Genomic DNA, 22013 nt, shown 5'->3' on the forward strand with positions numbered 1-22013 from the left:
TAAAAACTTTACCTTCATGCAGGATTTGAATTGCTTTATTATTCCTTCCAACATATCCACCTTCTTTGCTACCATCTCTCCAAAACCTCGCTTCAATACCAATTTGATAGTCTTGGAACTAAAAATAGCAAATAAAAAAAAGAACAATGTAGGAACATAAAGATAAAGCATATTTTCTTATTTCTCCTTCAATAATAAAGCAAGATACAATTGTTTTACTATTCGAAAGGTAGATTAACTCTCCAATAAACCCTAGACACCGCTAAGAACTCACAACAAACACTAAGAAAATAAACTCAACAAATATCATCCCCTAAATCATAAGCAAACTTCCCCTTAAATAGCCCTAGAATACAATAACACAATTAGAACCTTCCTAATCAGCACAAACATAATTTATGAAACATTTCTAAATAAAAAGAACCTTCTTAATCAACATAAATGTAATTTATGAAATATTCCTACAATTAAACATGATTTAGGAAACCTTCCTAAATAATTAAATAAATTTTAGGAACCTTCATAAACAATTAAACACTTCTTAAATAGCATAAACACAATTAGAAAACTTTCCTAAGCAACTCCTTGATTAGGAACCTTCCTAAATAATTTTCCTTAATTAGGAACTTTCATAAACAACTCCCTCTTGATTAAGAACTTTCCTAAACAGCTCTCTTCCTAGCTGGGGCCCCCCAACATATCAGTTTCATTGAAGACCAATTAGGAATTCAAGCAATATACAGTAAACAACCATCGTTATTCAGATTTTGAGAGTTCAATAACCGTGACATGGTAAACAAGTTCATTATATTATAATGAGAAACGAAACAAAACTCGGATTCAAATATTAAAACTCTGGCATAATTCATGAGCATAGGAAATTAATAGAAAATATGAAATATAGTAAGAGTGATCGTTGCTCTGCAATAACTGTTGCAATAGGGCATATGAAAAAGCAAACTCGAAAATTACCTGGATAAAAAATACTGCTATAGGGTTCCCACGCAAACAAGATAAACGGACGTAACGGCATGGTGTGTAGTTTGTAGGATAACTCATATCACGTTTGGGAGCTTCACACCGTGGGCGAACCTTCACAAAAGCTTCAGGCTGCTGAAGAGAAAACTCGTATCACACTTGCTTATAAAAACGAAATAATAAATAAGAGCAATCTATCAGAAATACATTAAATGTTTGATGGAAACAAATAATTATAAGATGCGATGAAATTAATAATATTTCAAAAAAAAAGTTTGAAGAAAATAGAGGGAAAAAATCGCTAGCACCAAGGGCCAGTAAAGTTCTGTTTTCTGAAATGCTGCCACAGCTGCTGTTAAAGTAATCCAACACTACAAATCAGTGCATCCACACAGAACAGCACATACAATTTTTTTTTTTTTTTTTTTACAGAACAGCACATACATGCTACTACTATGCCTTAGCAATTTTGCCACTACCAGAAAAATTGCCCTACAGAAATCAAGAATCAAAATAAAAGGAAAAGCACTTCTAGCTATCAACCAGCGAAATCTTTGAGCAGAACATAACATAGCAATTTTGAAGACTCGACTAGTTCTCTTCGTTCAAATTTTCAAACAGTGAAATCGATGTCAAAGCCATGTGCTAGAAAATGAAGTCCCAATATGCATCCCAATCTACAAATCATATAGCTGCAGGTGAAACCAACCAATCCAATCAGGTAGATATCTTCATCAACCTGATACCATCAAGACTTATGTTTTGAACCTCATAATTCACTACGTTTGCTGTACTCCTAAAATAGCAGTTAATGGATCCTACTCTTCCTGTTTCACCATTTTTGGGATCTAGGGCATTTTATCAACTTCCCAAATTATTACACTTCATTACTTGAGAAGATTTCATTCTTCCATCAATAGTGTTAACCTTCGAAGGAGCTTCAACCCCATCTACTCGAATTCCCGTCAAACCCACACAAGTTCACAATGAGACCTCTGGGACTTGAATTTCGAAGGAGCTTCAACCCCATGGTCCCCATCTACTCGAATTCCCATCAAACCCACACAAGTTCACAATGAGATCTCTGGGACTTGAATACCAGTTCCACTTGGATTTGCATCAATTTATTGAAGATTGGCTGAACTCCTTCAAGTTCATGCTCATTCATCTCAACTAAGCACAACTCCATTTGAGTTCAATATATTTGCTCATACTCAAAACCAATACATTCAAATGATTAACACATTCTGACTTACGTATTTGCATGGGCATTAGGTAAATTTATTATTAAGTGTGACTTCAATCTCACAAAATATCCAGCATGACCATTCGGAAATTAGTCCAGTCTGATTAAGCCTAACTAGGGGTGTCAACATTTCACCTGACCCAGACCCGACCCGAAAAATTCCGGGTTTGGGTTAACCTGTTTTGCAAATAAGACAGATTCAGGTTCCTTTTTTCTGACATGTTTCCAATTTCAGATCATATTCAAGTAAACCTCAAAACCCGAAATCAACCCAAACCTAACCTGGGTCACCCCCTTGGCCGTAATGGTCCTGGACTCCCCCGCCCGCGCCCTGGCGATCACGCCTGCCCCCAAACTTGCCCACACGTACACATGCCTGTGCTACCATGCACTCTCTCCCCCTTTGCTTGCACGCGCTCATGCCTGCGCCCATGCGTACCACGCTGCTTTACGGGTCGACATGCCGGGTCGGGTTCTATATGGGAATCTAACTTGTTTTACAAATCAGATCGGGTTTAGGTTAGGGGGGTTTCAAGGAAGGTCAATTTCAGGTTGGACCCAAAAACCCATTTAGACCCCCCTAAGCCACCTCATTCGACCCAACCAAACTTAAACATCCACATCAAGGTTCCAACCCTGCTCTTTTGGATCTAGGCCAAGCTCCAGTCCACCTAAGTGAATAAAAGTCTCAATCTAATTCATTAAAAAGAAAATTATTTACTATAAGAAGGCTATTTTACCACCCATTATTTAACAAACCAAGGGAAATGACATGCCCTACCACCGCCCTATGCAGTAGACTATACTTGGCGACTTCATATAGGGGTCATACAACATAATAAAAAATACAAAAAAAAAAAAAATATTCTCTCCTCATGGCCAACATTCTAGCTATACCCGAAAGGGCATGTGCTTCGTGTGCCCGACCTCGTGTGTGATTGAAGGGTCACGCAGTGCTCTATTGAAAATTAGCCTACAAACATAACTTCTTGATTTATCCTTGTCTCTTGTGGTCCTAGAAATGCTATTGTGGGATCCGAAAATTCACATCCTGGCCTCTCCACGACCCCTTTCTTTTTCGGGTCATCCATGAAAGTTTTAACGTTTAAGTTCTTAGGCAAATTTTTTGAAGGCAGATTGGGTTTTAAATAAGACACTACCCAGAGATTTCGCCCTCATTTAGCGAGGACTTCATGATATGAGTTCATGTTTCTTATAGGAACAAGCCCTTATAGTTAATTACCCCTCCCGATAACGAGAGAATTTTTTATTAAGACTAGTTGTCATATAGATACATAGTATCCAGCGTATAGTAGCAGTAGAACTGGAAATTTGAAAACTAAAATTTATATCATCGTGCACTTAAAGTGAATGGTGGGGGTATGATGATGAACCAGATCAAAATCTCATGGTTTCGTCGGTCTAGGTCATCACGGTCCCTAGTCTACTTAGTTAGAGGAGATAGTCGACCCAACCTGACATGAGGATCCTTGTCGGCAGTCTTGGGTTATGTCATCCAAGGGTACCTTATAGACCTGAAGTGAATGGTTGCCTAAGGAGACATATTGAATCCACCTTAGCTAACAAAGAGATTTGTGCCCTATCGATCATATTATATTGATTCATTACTCAAAGATTTAGTGTCGTTAATAAACAAATGGCCTCTAATTATAACCGTAATTTAATGGTGTCATTTAGCGTTAAAACCCATCCAATCAGAGGGTCCCGGTCATAACAGTTTTTGGCGGCAAAACCACCGATTAGAGGATGTGTGCCATGTTCTTACTAGCAAGAGACAATTTGAAAAAAAATCCTAGTTTTATTCTTGATTAGACATTTTCTCTTTATGAGCTAAAGTAATTTTCAGATTTGTCCATCTTAGCAAACTATTATGGATGACGGATGAATTTTGTTTTAAGTTATTTAGAAGATTGAAATCAGATTTTAAATATTAATTTTATCAATGGATGTAGGATTTTGAGACTTGAAGGCCTAATATGAACGCATAAAACAAATATCCCGGTCAGCGCTACATCCGTATTTTTGTTTTGATGGTTCGAGCAGTGTCGACTCCTATCAATTTGCATACAAGGATCGGACTTGAACTTAGGTTTATTTCTTAACCCGCGCAACATCCTCAAACGTTACGTGTGTGAATACATCATGCTCGTCGGAGTTCATGCGAGTATTTAATTATATGTATACATGTATGTTGGCATATGCATTTGCGTAGTACTCAATTGTGCTTGCATGATGCGTTGATATACAGTGTGGTAGCCTACTGCATTAACATGAAGTATTATGTATTTGTGTGATATGTATGTACAATGCATCTATGTATTGCTTGTTTTGAAAAAAAGAAAAAAATATATATATGTATTGCTTGTTTTGAAAAAAAGAAAAATATATATATATATGTATTGCTTGTTTGCATGCATAATACATTCGCATGGCAATTCAATGTTTTTATAAAATATGTGAAGGATTTGCATGTCTTTCGAAGTAACTGTAGGATGCATGGGGGTCGTATTTGAGACATTCAAATACGGTTGATCATGCATGTGATGGTCATTTAAAAAATGCACAAATTTTCATTTAATAGCCTATAAACATCTTATGCCCACTTGTATGAGTGTTGCTAATCCGGTGGTGTTGTTTAGCTCATTTCATCTTCTACGATCTATTATTTTCTCCAGTATTCAGCAAGTAGGGATGTACTTCTTCCTACAAATATGTTGTATGACACATTAGGGGCCTTCCACCAATCGTTTGCAACTAAGCTGATATATCTGGCATGATAACTTGGCACCATAAGTTTTCTCGACTTTGCTTTCCAATGATCCACACTTTTCATTACAGCTTTCCTGCAACTGCTTGTAGATGCGGCGTAGCACTGTGCTGTGGGTCGCTTATATTTATCAGAGACTTGTTGCTTTTTGCATTAAACAGTATATCATGCTCATTGCAACATTCTTGTTCATGCTTGCAAGAGACCCGTCACATTGGTTGCATGCTACTTATTATCATCCATATGTGGGCAATTGTGCAATGCTGATTTTATGAACACTATTTGCAGGCAAGTTGATGCGTTCATCTGTATGTTAATGTAGACTGCTAGGTGAGCTGCATTCTTCTTTGATTTCCCAAAATAAGCTGATTGGCATGTTGTTATGTTTATTGTATGTTTTTCATTATCACTCATGAGCACTCACATGTTTCATATAGTTGCTTGTAAACAGACCGTTGTGTATAGTGAGTTTCTTACAATTTCTTGTAAGCAAGTTGTTGCATCACCTGTTATTCTACTAGCACTGCTAATAGGCAAGTTGTTGTATGCATAATATATGTTGATGTTCGCATTCACTAAAAGTTCATCGCCTTTGTTTGTAGATAGCATGTCGTGTTCGTGTGAAGGAGTTCTCGCATTTATTACATATCAGCTCTCATTTCTCATAGGTGCTTACTTTTGTTGCATGCTGCACTTTGTACGTTTGTAAGGAATTTTATTGTTTGCCAATGGGTAGGCATGCTTACTTGGAGTTGAATGATATTGACTGCACACATACTTCATTAGTTTTGAAAAGATCGAATGCATCAAATCATTATGTTCACTACATGTCAAAGCCCTCTGCTTGTAGAGACAGATGTATTTGCTTGCATGATTGAGGTGGATGTTATACATCGACTATTATCATATGTGTCAAGAACTTTACATGCTTGCTTGCAATCATATTAATCATTCCCTTCAACTTTATTGCTTCAGGGAAAATCATGTTGAAAATCACAAACCCTTCACTGTCCTTGAAAGTAGCTTGCGATTTATACAATGCATTTGCTTATTGATGCTTAAGTTTCATTCAACATGATAATTCCTTAATATCCATTATAAATTTAAAGTTATTGCTTGTGATTAGGTCATGACATTTTTCATTTGATCTTTGCTTGCTCGCAAGCAGTGTTTGGAATTTCGTCCATCACAAGTTTCGTGCTTGTTCATTTATGTTCGTTTTAAGTGCTTTAAACCGTTATTTATCATTTGTATTTTCAATTTCATAATACATTTATTAGTTTAGAGTTTGGTTCCCTATTTATTATCTTAAGTTTTGTTTAATGCGTTTTGTTTAAGTCAGATCCTCTGTTTGTTAAAAGATTCAGCAGCTTCCTGACATCTCCCCTGTTTAGGAGAATTTGCAAAAGCTGGTCCTTCCCACCATGCTACGAAAAGCATGTATGGTAAGTGTCAAGCAACACTGTGGCTTAGTTTTTTATCCCACCACGCTATGAAAAGTGTGTATTGGTCTTCGAGGTACATGTGTGAAGAATTTATAATTTTCCCCATAACCATAGAAGCAAGTGCACGAGCACTTAGGAGTGTTCCCACCACGCTACGAAAAGCGTAACAGAGCCTACCCGCCTTGCCACAAGCGTCGCACCAAGTGTCTTCCCACCATGCTAAGAAAAACATGTATAGGTCTCCAGGCGCATCACGAGCATTGAAAGCAAGATTTGGAGATTTTTTAAGTTTGAGAGAACAGTTATACCTTCGCGAGGTGATCAACGGCGATGTGTCAGGGCGACGACGACAATGTGAATGCACAACAATTTTGTTTTTCTTTTTTTCTCTCCCCTCTTTTTTTGTCCTTTCTTCCTCGCTTCTTTTTATTGATTGATTTATTCTTATCTTATTTTTTTTTTCTTCTTTCTTTATATATATATATGTAGAGAGGGATGGCTCTTTGTTGGAGAAGTTTGGGTGGATGTTGTAATGGAGGAATTATGTGAGGGGAATTTTTAGGTGGACTAGAGTGAAAAGTGTGAACTTTATATGGGATCTTGAGTGGAATAGGGTGAGGTAGGTTGTTCTAAGAACCGAACCTATCCGTCTCATCTGAGTTGGATATTTATTAACAAGTGGGTGAAATAGGAGGGGGAACCGAACAGAGCCGCAACCCAGGCGAATCGCACCCAAGCGTAGGCGAAGCTGGAAGGGCTGATTTTTTATTCCGAGCGAAGATTTGAGTTCGGGAATGAAATCAAATGACTCCACATGAGTCATATCTTCGTTTCACTCGTTTCTTTTATGTTGTTATCCTTAAAGAAACAAACCGAGAGAAAAGGAGTAGAGAGGAGGAAGAAAAAAAAGATGAAGGTAAGTTCGTCGATTTTTTTTATTATTTCTGTGCAAATCATTACGTGATTTCTAATCTAAGCAAGGATGAATGTTCAATTAAAGGTAAGGGAAGAAAATATGGAAAAGAGAGAAGAATTTAGGGTTTGGAATTCTTCTTACGGAACATTAAGTGATTTAGTTTGATGTTATATAGTTTCATTTCTCGTTTCTCTAATTGATGTAATAATAAGAAAAAAAATTTGATTTTTATTTTGAAAGAATCCAAGTGATAGAAATTTTTGTTCGACAGTGGAGGAAGGAGAAATTTCAAGAAAGAAAGAGAAGTTTTGGTGAGGTAAATTATTTTGATTTAAAAGAAATTTTGGGATGAATTAGAGCCATTTAATGCTCTAATAAAAGATGTATTCGAAATTATCCTTAAAGATGTTAGTCAAATCAATTTAATGATTTATTTTGGAATTGTTTAGGAATTACAAAGTTATCAAGTGCTAAATGATGAAATTTTGGAAGATTTCATAATTGTTAGAGACAAGCATTGGAAGTCTAGTATTGAGAATTGAATATTTGGAAAGGAATTGAACAACCGCAAAACAAATAAAAGTGAATATTTTACTGTATATAGTAATTTTATTGTTGTATTTCTATTTAAATTCAAAAGGTAATGTTTATATAACTGTTTTACATATATTTTGATGTTATTATGTGTAATACGATGTTAGTTATGTGATGATGAACTTTTGGCATTTAAATGAATATAATAGAAAAAATGTGTATTAAATAGCATGATAGTATGAATATAAATGCATATGTAAAGGAAAAAAAATGAATTTGAAAGTAAATATAGTTGAATATATGTATATGTAAAAAAATTGCTATGTTTTCAGGTGTGATTATCCACTAAGCATGGAAGAACTCAATGTCTCGTTTGATTTCCCTTTCAACAACGAGGTCGAGCGTTATCATATTAAGCAAGAGCGGGATTTGAGCAGGTTGTGGATGGCGTCGGTGTTGGAGCCAAACAGGTACGTGATGTACCTCTTTTATTTTAATTTTATTACTTAATAATAATAATAATAATAATAATAATAATAATAATAATAATAGAAATAATAAAAATAAAAATGAGAATTCTTCGTGCCTCAATTCGCATTCGCCGTCGCCTCGAAATTCATGCCAATCTTCCCATGTGAATGTTGTTGAGTGATATTACAGTTATTTATTTGTATGAAGACATTCCAAATGAAACGGCAAAGTCCGTTTTGCGATCGAACGTAGTTTAAGTAGCATCACACATAATTTTTTGGTGTCGGTCTCCAATTTTGATCGTTCTCACTAGATTCGATTGTGAGATAGTTTTTCTTAGATAAATTCAATGTTTTGATTGTAACAGCGCGGTCCATTTGGAGATTGGAGGTCATTTGACAATTTCATTGATGGGTCACGCCTGCCGACCGTCACTTGAGTTATTGATTTCGTTGTTTTCGTGCATTTTTAGTGAATGGGTCAACAGCCATATCTTCCTCAAGCATTGCATTTCGACACCTCTAACTACACAAAGCTAGCATCCACATCTCACTTTTAGAAGAAAGAAGCAACACAACAAAAACCACTCGTTTTAGCGCTCATTCTAGCTTCTAGCATTATCACCACACACAGAACAAGCCCTATTAAAATCCCTCTTCTTACACACACGGGCAATGCTAATCTCCCTCCATCCACATGATGCCGCTATCACCTATGCAAACTCTCACAATAGCCCTAGCTTCTATTAGTTGTGTTACTTTAAAGTCAATGCATACACCTTCTCAGGGGATAATGACCTGTGCCCTCAATGAGCACCAATTCCATACATTATCTTCCTCCTTATGCCACATGATCACACCTCACCAAAGTGCAATTTTGCATGTCATTCCCAATTCCATAATCCTTATGAGAACTATTCCCAAATGCAAGCTCAAGAATTGCTCTCCACAACTGCACCCTCACCAGCTTTTGAGCTTAATTCGTCTAAAAGACTGCCTTATCCCTGCATTCATCATCTTCAACCTCCATAGACACCCAATCACTGTGATTGATTGTTTCTTTGCCATGCTCTAGCTCATTGAGGCCGCCTGCTAATCAAAACACTTAAGTTGGTCATCGCTTCATTGAAGACAAACAAATTGACTTCCCGATATCATCCTTGGGTTTGATTCCTACTGGCTAGCAGTCTTCGAGGAGTTTTAGAGGTGAGATTCATTGACGATAGCAAGTTCACAACTCCTCTTCTACTAGAACATTTAAAGTTAGCGCAAGCAACTCCTCTCTCACTTGCCTAAGCACCTGGAGCCCATGTGCCCCGCCAACGTCATGAACACAGTTGTATATATAGTTTATGTAAATTGTAAGTTTGTTTCTTTGCACATATCCAAGGCCCCATAAACACCATTCTTAGCATGGTTGGAACCTTATACATGCATTATTGATATGATATAAAGGGCACCTAGTAGCGCACAATAACTTTATACAATTTTAAGAAGCAGGTCTCCATGTTTGGGTTAAGAAATTCTGTGCCAACATTCAAACTCATTTTACATGAAACAAAGCATTGAGGAATCACGCTCTTTTTATAGCAAAATTTTAAAGAAATGTTATTATCCATTGTTATACATGGGACATTTTCAACATAGCAGAAGAGATTATAAATAAGTGCAAAATAAATGAAAAAGTGGTTCAAGGGGCATATATAAATAACAGACTGCTTCACTCACCTTGTACCGCAACCCAACTGTTATTTCCCATTCAAGAACTGATTTATTGTAGATCCGTACATTTGACAAGAGGCAAGATTCCTGCAAGTAAAAGGAGCAACAGAACAGTTTGATAATTAAAATTTTGTAAAAGATAAAAGATGAAGAGATCATTTCAAGTAGAGAAATTTAATGGGTCAGGGAGACAAGCAGCAATGTAGCTTTATGGGAGTTCTAATTAAACAAAGAAAAATCTCATTTATTTCTATTGGAATGAGTTTTAAAAAAAATCAATAAGCTAGTTGCAGACCCTTAGCTCAAGCAGTGGAACCACAGTAGCGTGAAATTCTTGCACTAATAGAATAAAGTCAGTACCCTAACGGTACCTTGTATTACAACCACTTCATATTCTACCCAAATGTGTCCCAATTGTGATGTGTTACTTATAGCTCATTGCAAGGGTAAAGTTAAAACAATTAACAGTCTCCAAAAATTCCCAAATTTCCATAACTGTCATAAAGCATGGCAGCATTTCCTACAATCGGAAAGACAAAGTATGCCTGAGGTTGGTGTTAGAAAAAAAAGAAGTGATTCACCAGAGATGGATAAATAAAGAGAGAAAGAGAGGAGGAAGTGGAGGAGAAAGAGGAAGGAGTGAAGACAGTAGAAGTAAATTAAGCTATTTGTGGCTTTAATCCAAGTAATATTCTATAAAAAGAGCCTTGGTAAGAATGAGGTGGGATGGGATACAAAAAGATTAAGTTCCACAATTGTTGAATCCAAATTTATCTATAGGCAACCCAAAACCTTATTTGTAAAATCCATCAAAGAACACATCAAGAAGAAAGAAAAAGAGAAAGAAATAAAGAAAAAACTATACAAAATAAATACCGTAAACCTAAAGAGGAAAGCTGCATTCAGAAATCTATTTCCTGATTAACAGGGAGAATCTCTTATTCCTTCATAACCCTAATTTCCCTTCTTGTTAGACTTCTCTATCACTCTGATCGTTCAAATTAATGCTAATCATCAATATCTTCATCTTAGAAGGATCCAAGCCTCAAGGGAATTCACAAATAAGAATATGACTTTCAATGTAATCGTTATTACTCATTTCAGCTCGGTCCACTGAGCAGAGAAAGCGAATTCTAGCCCTTCCAATTATCGCTTTATACAAAAGCTCGGCGAAACTGCAGCTTTTTAAATCTGCAACGCGTCATTGAGAAGAAGATAAAAACGCAATAAAGATGAAGAAGAGCTTACTTCAAGCTCCAGGAGGATCCACTCCTTGGTGTTGGTTCCAGTGGACCAATGCGTGCGTAAATCGGGGTCAAGGACGTTTGCACCCTTCGCGGCCGGGGACTCCCTCGACATTGCCTTGACTTTGAAGGGCAGTAGCTTCACTCTCGGATCCATCTCTATTTCCATCTATTCCCTCTTCGTTAAAGCACCGGCCGAATCAACTAAAACTCCCCAATTTTGCTTGATTTAGATCAATAAAATTTCAAGGCTCACCTCACAAAAAATCTTTGCTCGATCGGCCTTTTACGCGCGCGCGGCCAGAGCGATGGAAACGGAGATCAGAAATATTGGGGAACGAACAAGCAACCCATAGACACGCAAACACACAGTTCACCTATTTCTAGATTAAACGTTTGAAGTTTTCTTTTCATTTTATTTTATTTTTTAAGTATATTTTGGCCATTAAAATAAATTCACATATATTAAATATCTAAATTTTAAATTCAAGATTTTTTAATTAATAATCAAAGTCCCAATAAAAAAAAATCACTTCTTTATTACATGCTATTTCTCTTATTTCCCAAAAAAACTTAAGGATAAAAGAAAAAAAAGTCATAATTATCTCAATGCAAAAAGAGGATCGTCTTTATTGGCATGTTAATGTTGACAAAATCCTCCAACATAAAGAACTAATGAGGAAGTCATGTGGACTAACATTGAAAGGCAGTCAGAATTTGACAACAGGATCTTATTGAAAAATTACATAAAGATGATTTTTTTAAAAAACACCATATATTAATACCAGAAAAGAGTACATGAGCAAAGAAATAAAAAACCCCTAGGAAGCAAAACAGAATACATAGGAAATTCAATCCCGATGGCTCAGTATTCGGCTGAGACTACCAGCTTCCCAAAAGCTAAGCTCAAACCGTCCAACTTGGTGAAGAAATAACGCGAAGCAGCCAACCCAACCGAGCAAAGGATCTCCACCAAAGGTTGCCATGAAACATGCCAACTGAGAAACGAGCCCCAGCCACATCATAGCCCGGCCAATAAACAATAAAATTAGGAGAAAACCAAAAGAACCAACATAAAGTAGCAGGGACTATCAACCTTAACTAATCATCTTCCACGTCGGCCCCTGCCACGAGCCCTTCCACGAGAAGCAACAGAAACAATCGGAGTGTTCCGCAGCAGAGCAAAAGAATTCCCTGGATCCTCATCCCCAACAGTCTCAAAAGAGGAACCTGAATCAGAATCAGCCCCATGAAGCCAATCATGATGCACTCGAAGATCCAACCCATAATTATCCCCCACATGATAAACCAAGGCTGGAGGGTCAATTAGATTAACTAGCACATCCACAAACGAACTAGAAACTAAACCGGCATTCACAGGGGTTGAAAATGGAGGGTGTACAAGCCTTTGAAACAGCAGATCCCGCACACCCAACCCCACCCAAATTACCACAATCATTACCAGACCCAATCGGGTCAACCACCACCTCAAGAGTCTTAGAATAACCAGCCAAAACGGCCGGGACAGCCACCACCGAAACCAAGGGAGCAGAATTTAAAGCACAACCATGATTACCATCATCACTACTATAAGCCCGAGGAAACACTAAAGAAGATAAAACCCCAACAACATCAGCTTCACAAAGTTTAACAGAGGACACATCAACAACAGCCTCATCAACCTCATCAACAGGACTAAAACCATTATTCGACTTAACAGGCAACAAAGCAGTAGAATTAAATTACATAAAGATGATTTGTTTAGAAAGAATTTATTTTATTCTTAATATAATTGATATGTGAATGAGAGACATCAAAGCAATCTAGCAAGCAAGAAAGAGATATATTTAAACAATAATTAGCTATAAATAATTTCACATGTTATATTATATTAAATATTTCAAAAATTAAGTCATATATTTTTGTAAGTGTTAATACAAAATCTTATCAGTTAATGTGGCAACAAGTGTTACATTCTCCCCTCTTTATAGAAAAAATCATCCTGGACATTCATATTAATTAATACTTATAATAGGTCTACATATAACCGTATCATTTTCTCTTCTTTCTCCGAGTCTTTTTCAGATCTATTCTCCCACTAAACATTGACCATAAGTATTTACTTGTTCCATGGGTGCTTCACATTATAAGCTAGATACACTCGTTCCGCCTTATAGGTCAGATTAGGCTAAACTTCAATTTAACCTTTAGAGATCCACTATTCCAAATAATAAAACACACTTACTTAATAAAGATACATGGAATACAATATGAATGTTTATCATATGATTGGGCAATGGCAATTTATATGCAGACTTTCCAAATCTTTCAATAACTATAAAAAGGTCGATGTATTTTGGACTTAACTTACTGTCCTTTCCAAATCTACTTACTCCTTTCATTAGAATGACCACTAGAAAAATAAAATCACCAACTTAAAATTTCACAGATCTATATTTTAGATCATAATACTTCTTTTATTTCTTCTAAGCTTCTCTTGATTAACCTCATATTCTCTATAACACTATCTACCAGCTCAAATTCCATTTACCTTCTTTCTCCCGCTTCTATCTAAGCCAAAGGAGTTTTGTACCTTTTTCCATTCAAAGCCAATGCTTGTTGGAAAATATTATTATAAGCAAACTCAATCAATGCATGATCATCTCAGCTTTCTCCAAAATCTAGCACACATGATCTTAACTTATCTTATAACATTTGAATGACCCTCTTACCCTCTTAGAATGTCCATCTAAGGATGAAAAACCGTACTAACACTTAACTCTATCTTCAAATCTTCTTGAATTTCCTTCCATATTTGGAGGTAAATATATTATCTAAGTAAAAAACAATGACCTTAGGTATTCCATATAGTTTGACAATTTTCTTCACATACAACTAAGCCAGTCCATAGAATCAGTTTATCTCATAGGCAAAAAATGAACTAACTTGATCAACTGGTCTATAATAACCCCTACAACATTAAAACCTTGCCTAGACCTAAGAAATCCATAACAAAATCTATAGTAATTTCTTCCTATTTTCACTTAGGAATAGACAAAGGCTACAATAAATAACTTAGCCTCTGATGCTTAACCTTTGCCATTTGGCATGTCTCAAACTTATAAATAAGTTTCGCCTCATCCTACTTTAATCCAAGTGACTAGAACAATGGCTTCAAGTTAAGATACATCTTACTATTGCTTGGATGGATGGCGTATCTAGAATAATGGTTTGCATATAAAATATACATCCTTAATTCTCCACTAAAAGTCCAATTTGTGGTTGTTAGACCACTTTATCTACAATGACACGCCAAGAGGGGGGTGAACTAGTGTTTTAAAAATTTTCTTTTTCAAAAATCTTTTTTTGAAATTACAGCCAAACTCAAAACTTAGGTTCATAATAAGATCTTGTAATGTATAAGCTAATTGTAGAAAAAAAATCAAATGTTAGTTTTTTTATTTTATAAAAGAATAAGTTTGAAAATATTTTTCTTATTTTTTTCATTTTTTTATTTTTTATTTTGTATATTTGTTTTTAAATGTTTAACAATAATCAAATCCAAAATAATCTCAGAGTTTTCAACATGGATTTGCAAGAAATTAAATACAACAAAGTAAAACTGCAAGAAATTAAAGTGCGATATAAAAATATGAGCGAGCACTCCATAAAGTTAGTGGTTCGATCAAAATTATCCTATGTTCACTATCCGGAGTCCTCCTCTCCGAGCATTGCACTAAACATTTAGTGTATCTCCTTTTTTCTTAGAGAAAGATAGAGAAGCCCTTACAAAATTTCTTCCACCAACTCAGTGCGGTGGAGCAGCTGAATCCCTTTCACCAACATGCGATGGAGTAGCCAAATTTATTTCACCAATGGTGTGGCGGGGTAATTAAATCCTTTTCACCAGCCCGATGTGATGGAGTTGTTGAATTTCTTTCACCAACCTAGTGCAGTGGAGTAGTTGTATCTCTTTCACCAATGGTGCCGTGGAGTAGTCAAATCCCTCTCACCATTCTGTGTGATAAAGTAGCCAAATCCCTTTCAATAACCCAATACATAAGAGTAGCTAAATCCTAAAGCTTCCCTTAAGACATCCCTTAACACAAGAAGGACTCAGGTGCAAGTTCACCAGAGCAATTGTGTGAAACTCGCTCTCATACTCTATTAAACCCATAAGGAACTTCTCCTTCTCTCCCAAAGCTCATGGCTCTCTCTTCAATGCTTTATAAAAGAAGACATGACCTAATGACTGCCAAAAGACTCTCTCAAAGTCTATTATGAAAGTTAAAATACAATGCTTAAAAACTCTAATTATTCAATTCAGCCATCTCTATTCGTACAATGCAATTCGAAGATTATATAGTATGATTAGTTTAATTTTGACTTATTAGTACTGTATGATTACTAGTTAATACAATACATCCAATTTAATTCTAACCTATTAATATTGTATGATGAATAGTAGTATAATCTCTATTGATCGTACTGTATGAATGAATAGTTATACAGTACAGTTAGTTCAATTGAATCATGATTCATACTAGATGAACCCTAGGATAACAAATATCATCTCTGTTGATCATCAAGTATAATGAAGTTTGTATAGTACAATCTAAACCTTAATTAATACAATTTGATTAATTAATCATAGGGATTTAATTAGACAATACTTTAAGCTTCGTATGGTATAATCATGTTAATATAGTACTAATATATTAAATTTTAAAATTTAAATTACTGCATAATTTAATTAATGGTTGGGTTTCTTAAAATGTATGATTGTTTTGTACGATTAAGTGGACGTACAACACAATTAGTTATATTTTTTCTAGTTCATTTCTCAATTAATTAAATATTTTAATTATTTTGTTATTATACAAATCTTACAGTACGATCTAGATCATAAATATTTTAATTATTTTGTTATTATACATATCTTACAGTACGATCTAGATCATCCAGTATGATCTTAAAAAAAATTAAAATATTTAATTTCATTCCCCTTGTGTATGTGCATAGTTGCTAAGCTAACATACATCTTTTATAATGCATTGACTCAAGAAAGGTAAAAATATATACTTTCATAAAAATCAATCCTATGCTACCAAATTTTGAGCCCTTATCCTTTTAGCGGTGCATGGTGTATATTGTTAGTCCACATAGAAAAGATATGCAATAATAACAAATATGAGAAACTAGATAAAGTCTAATAATATTTGTTATCATTAAAACAAAAGCTCAGGCTCCAAGATTACATCATTTACTAACATGGATCCATAATCTACTACCATAAAACACAACCATTATCATTAATTTGCAACTTAAGCCTCCTTCAAGGGTTGAATTTTATCTACTGATTTTACATATTCCTGATCTTTCTTTTAGGCCTTCTTGTTTAATTCTTATAATGAAAGATGAACATTCATATTAAAGATAACTCCAACCTTCACTTTATATGGGCATATAGCGCGCTTCCAATTCCAATTTCTCTAATTTCCATATCAAAACTTGCTTAGTGGTAATTAGATTGGCTACCATTTCTACAAACTTTCTACTCATAGCATCAGCAATAATATTCACCTTGTTAGGCTGATAAATGATATCCATATTATAATCCTTGATCAATTCCAACCGTTTCATCTATCTTAAATTCAGCTCCTTCTAAGTGAAGATATACTTCTATCTATGATGATCCGTATAAATCTTACACCTTAAACCATATAAATAATGTTTCCAAATCTTTAAGCTAGCACAATCATTACAAATTCTAGTTCACTAGTTGGACAATTCTTCTTATGAGGCTCCAACTGCCTCCTAGAGTCATAAGTAATGACCTTTCTATTTTATTACAGCACACATTCCAAACCTTTCAAGGAAGTATCACTATACACTTAAAAACCTTAAATTCTTGAAAAATATAGCCAGTATAAGAGCTGACACAAAACACTCTTGCTTTTAAAATTTAGCTTCACATTCTAGTGTCCAATAAAATTATATGACCTTCTACATTAGTCTAGGCAAATAATGGACCACAAGCTATGAAAATCCCTTGGCAAACTTTATATAATAACCTGACATATTCAGAAAACTATAAACCTCTATCATTAATGTTGGCATTAACTAATCCACCACAGCTTTTAGTTTTTAGGCATCTACAAAGATTCCTTCCGTGCTTACAAATGTCTTAGTAATGTTATAAACCTCAGTCAAAACTCACACTTCGAGAATTAAGCATACACTCTATGTTGTTTTACAAACTCTAAAGTCAATTGCAGATGAATTTATTTGATCTTCTTTAGTTCTTAAAAATAATGAAATGTCATCATTGAATATAATAATAAATTGATCAAGATACTCTCTGAATTCCTTGTTCATTAAATTTATGCATATTATTGTTCATTCATCACTTTGAACGGTATCACTAGAAATTCATGTTTCTTATATAGTGCTAAAAGTTAGCTTAATCACCTCTTTAGCTCTAAACCATAATTAATGATATCTAGATCTCAAATTAATCTTCATGAACATAATTGCACCTCCAATTTATTTAATAAATTATTAATCATGGGCAATGGATACATGTTCTTAACATATATCTTATTTAGTTCTTTAAAATCAATATGCATTCTTAGGGAATCCATCCGTCTTCTTTACAAGTAATGCAAGAGTGCCCTACAAAGATCCAATTGGTCTAATAAATCCTCTATTTAATAGTTCTTGCAATCCCTTTTATTCCATTATTTAGGGAGTATGTTCTACTAGGGCATCACATGTACCACCTCAATATAGAATTTGACCTCTCCTCATGGAGGAAACTAGCCAACTCTTCAATGAAAACAACATGGAACTCTCTCATGATTGAGATATACTCAATAGTTATATTATATTTACTTAAATCCTTCAAATAAGCCAGAAAAGGCATACTTTTCCTATCATGAGGATTTATCAACTTATAATACTTATATAAGGGAAGATATGGCACTTCTAACATGTTGAAAATAAAACACCTCTCCATTATCACACAATATAACCCACTTCTTACTATAATCTATTTAAGCTCCATATTTACTCAGTCAATCAATCCTCATAATCTCATCAAATTTCTTTAAAGGTAATATAATTAGTTTTTAATTCCAACTTTTTATTTAAATTTTCAATTTTATATTTATGAATTTGACTAGCAACTAAATAGTTGTTGACCTTATTTTTGCATGGGGTCATCACGACCTACCTAAACTCGTGCTTGGCGATCTAATGGTTGATAATCACCAACTTGTCAATCACATATATCCTAATCAATACCAATCTAGCTTTTGGTTATAGACCCTCAATCCAAACCTTCAGTTGACTTTCAAATTATATTCAATGAACCTCAATCATTCATTTTATTTTCATTGGTAAGAATAATTTATTTAAAGGTAATAGCCATTTTGGACCAAATGACCAAACCATGCCATAGAACCACGTCCACTGGTCTCCATACATCAAACCAAACCTAATGAGCCCAACTCCTATCCTTGGGTCAACCTAGTTGACCAAGTCGGCCTTGGTTTCTCAAATCAACTATGAGTCCCATGATCACTCAATCAAACACCAAATCAATCTCAAACTCATCAAAAACACTTTGATTATCTTCTCAGTGGTTTTGGATTGACTAGACATGTTGACACAATTAAAAGTTGTCCAGGTCAACTGAGGCTAAGTTTGGTCAAAACCTAGCATAATTGGGTTAAATCCTTCTAGTTGGAAAAATCAACCCACCGAACCTTTAATCTAATTCCATCCCAAGGTTTAAATGTTTTCAACTTCAATGCAAGATGAATATCCTAAAGTTTGACTAAAGTTAACTTAGAAACTTGGTCAAAATTTTCCATATACTTAAACACTCAATTGAACCTCTACATATAGCCCCACACTTCTCCTAATTCACTTAGATAGTTGCATACATCTCTTCAAACTTCAACCTAATTAACCCCAAGAATTTGATTAGTTAACTAGTCAAGCTAAGTTTGAGAAAATACTTCCTTGATCAACCTTTGCATATAAGTCCCAAACATGTTGCTTCAAGATCTCAGAATGCATTTAACTAGCAAGTTGTTATTCTCCCCTCTCCATCTCATTAACCTTTAACCTTTTGACTGGTCAAATTAGTCAACCCTAGCTCAAACCCTTCCAAATATTAAATGCTCTAGCTAACCTCTTTCTCTGGTCTTGGATGTTGGGATCATTCTTTTAGAGAACTACAGCTTTCCTAAGGAATCTCTAACCAATTCAAGGCCTGGTTTAGCCTGAAATGGCAAGAGTGGTTCCCCTCCCATACCGAGCAGTCCAATGGCACAAGGATCATCCCAGCCTTTTCCTCTGTGTTCTAACGGCCTAAGCCACTTGTGAAAGTTTGTGAAGGTTATTAGACCTTATAGAATTAGTCCCAAGGCTAATCAAGAGTGGGTGTGAATTGGTGATTTAAAAAATTATTTAAATAAAAAGATAAATTCCCCCTTTTAAATCTTTTTTAGCATCTGAAAACTGATAGTTTTATCTCTCGATGCAAAAGCAAAGTAATTTTACAATAACAAAAAATTAGAGATTTTCAACCATATAATTAACACATAAATAAATGTATAAAAATAAAACCAAGAATAAACACACCAGAGATTTATAGTGGTTCAGTCAACCTAACCTTAGTCCACTCCTAAGATTCACCCACTTTAAGTATTGCACTAAAATCTTTAGTGGCTCTCCTTTATCCCCCACAGTTAGGCGGAGAAGCCCTTACAAACTCTCTTCCACCAACTCAGTGCGGTATAGGACCGTACTCCTTTCATAAGTAGAGAACCTTGAGTCCAATTCACCCTCTTGGTGAGGCAGAGAATCTTGACTTCTTTTCACCATCCTAGTTACATTACAAGAAAACAGCTCATTTATGGCAGAATTTTCGGCGGAAATAAATTCATCACAAATTTTTTGGCTTTTCCAGCGGATTACCGACGAAACATTTCTAGTGGTATTATGGGGCCTGCCCCTTACGTCCCTTAAATTTCTCATGGTCTTTTGATGCAAGCTCAAGATTTTCATGAATTTTCAAGGATCTTAATCATAGTTTGGCCTATATCTTTGGAAATCTATGACCGATCTAATTTAAAATCCAATAATTACATACTTAGGGTATATGGAATCAGTGAGCGATATTCTTTCATTGTCAAATATGCTTGAGTTCTTAGCATGCATTCTTTAATAGATTTTGATCACCAATGGTATAGAAATTTCAATGTTATACTCTCTAATTATCTGTGGTCATGACCTTAGATTGGGTGGAGTGTTACTTGAGGATTTTCCTTATATCCTCCAACAAATCTCAACCTAAGTAGAAATATATCCTTTATGTGGTTGAATTCTAAAACATGTAGGTCATCCTATGGCCTAAAAGCTTTAATAATTCATTATTCTCACTCCATAGAGTATATTGGGCATTCATATTGTATAGTGTGGCAAGTTATATGTTTATGCTAAGGGTTAGAGACCTCCCATTCTGATCCCAATCAATTTAGTGATAATTTAGAATAACAAATCAAGGACCAAGTTTTAGTAATTTTAGGAAAATCATAGGAGTTTGGGTATGTATCCAATAGGGATGAGATTCATAAACTTAAACATAGTGACAACACCTATCCTAGGCTTGGCGTTTGTTGATTTTAAGAGTTATTAAGCTAAGGATTTAATTAACCGAAAATAAACCTTCAAATAAGTCTAGAACTTAAAATTTGTAATAAACTTAAATAATTTCTAAAAATTATAAATAATATATCAAAATACTCAAAATTATACCCTTAATCTAGAAATAATAAAAGCCCCATCAAATCTTCTTTAATTTAATTTTTAAGGAAAATTGATGATTAATTTAAATAATTAATTAAAAATATTTAAAATTTCCAAAATTTGTCCAAATGCTTGAAAACATCTCCTTAGGTCATTTTGGGCCTTTTGGGATGATTCCAAGAGATCTGGGGCTAATTTGGATTAAATGTAAAAATCCCCTAAATTATGAAATTTTAGAAAATTAAAAAAAAACTTAAAACTTTAAAAAATCATAATTACTTCTAGAAGATTTAAATTAATCTAACTTAAAGGTATTATACTCTAATATAAATATAATATTTTCTAAAAATGTCCAACCTCCAAAATTAAGTCAAAGTCAACTTTCAGGTCAACCAAAGTTTAAATCTTGGTCCAAACTTCACAAAATCATAAATCTTTGTAAAAACTTCAAATTAAGCAGACTAATAGTCTAACTATTCATCATAAGGTCTAATATTTATTAAAAAATTTATACCTTGAAAATTAACTTTAATTTAAAAAGTTAATTTTAGACCGATAATTAATTCAATTAAATTATTCCCATAATTCCAAAGATTCAATATTTTTCTAAAATTCTTGAGAAGTTCTAATTTGACTAATAAAACAACCTAACCAACATTTTAATACATAATAGACACTCTAAAAGTTAAGTTTTTAGGATGAACTACTCCAGGCTGTGGGGCTATGTGTCATAAGGAGGCTTGATTCCTCGTGCCTCGTGGCACAATGCCATGATATAATTCAATGGAGTTCAAAATTTTAAATAAAACCATTATTAATTATTCAAATCAAACTAAAATACTTAATTCAAC

At 34.6% G+C, this 22013-nt stretch overlaps 1 protein-coding gene across 4 annotated transcripts in view; it reads right to left on the bottom strand.

The window, feature by feature from the left end:
- The window catches only part of LOC110111868, a 47518-nt gene extending 35789 nt beyond the window's left edge, over nucleotides 1-11729 (bottom strand). For 2 of the 4 annotated variants that reach the window (XR_003699886.1, XM_028692643.1), the window contains exons 1-3: nucleotides 11348-11704; nucleotides 10106-10186; nucleotides 973-1113 (exon numbers count right to left, since the gene is read on the bottom strand). Coding sequence is in view for 3 of the 4 variants with exons in the window: in XM_028692643.1 (XP_028548476.1) it covers nucleotides 973-1113; nucleotides 10106-10186; nucleotides 11348-11512 (387 nt within the window). In the remaining variant the exon portion in view is untranslated. Of the gene's footprint in view, nucleotides 1-972; nucleotides 1114-10105; nucleotides 10187-11347 lie in introns of all 4 variants that reach the window. The other 2 variants (XM_028692644.1, XM_028692645.1) reach the window with 2 other exon arrangements.
- Between the last annotated feature and the right edge of the window lie 10284 nt (nucleotides 11730-22013).

This window comes from Dendrobium catenatum, unplaced genomic scaffold (assembly GCF_001605985.2).
Source record: "Dendrobium catenatum unplaced genomic scaffold, ASM160598v2 original_scaffold_247325, whole genome shotgun sequence".
In the NCBI taxonomy this organism is placed as follows: domain Eukaryota; kingdom Viridiplantae; phylum Streptophyta; class Magnoliopsida; order Asparagales; family Orchidaceae; genus Dendrobium; species Dendrobium catenatum.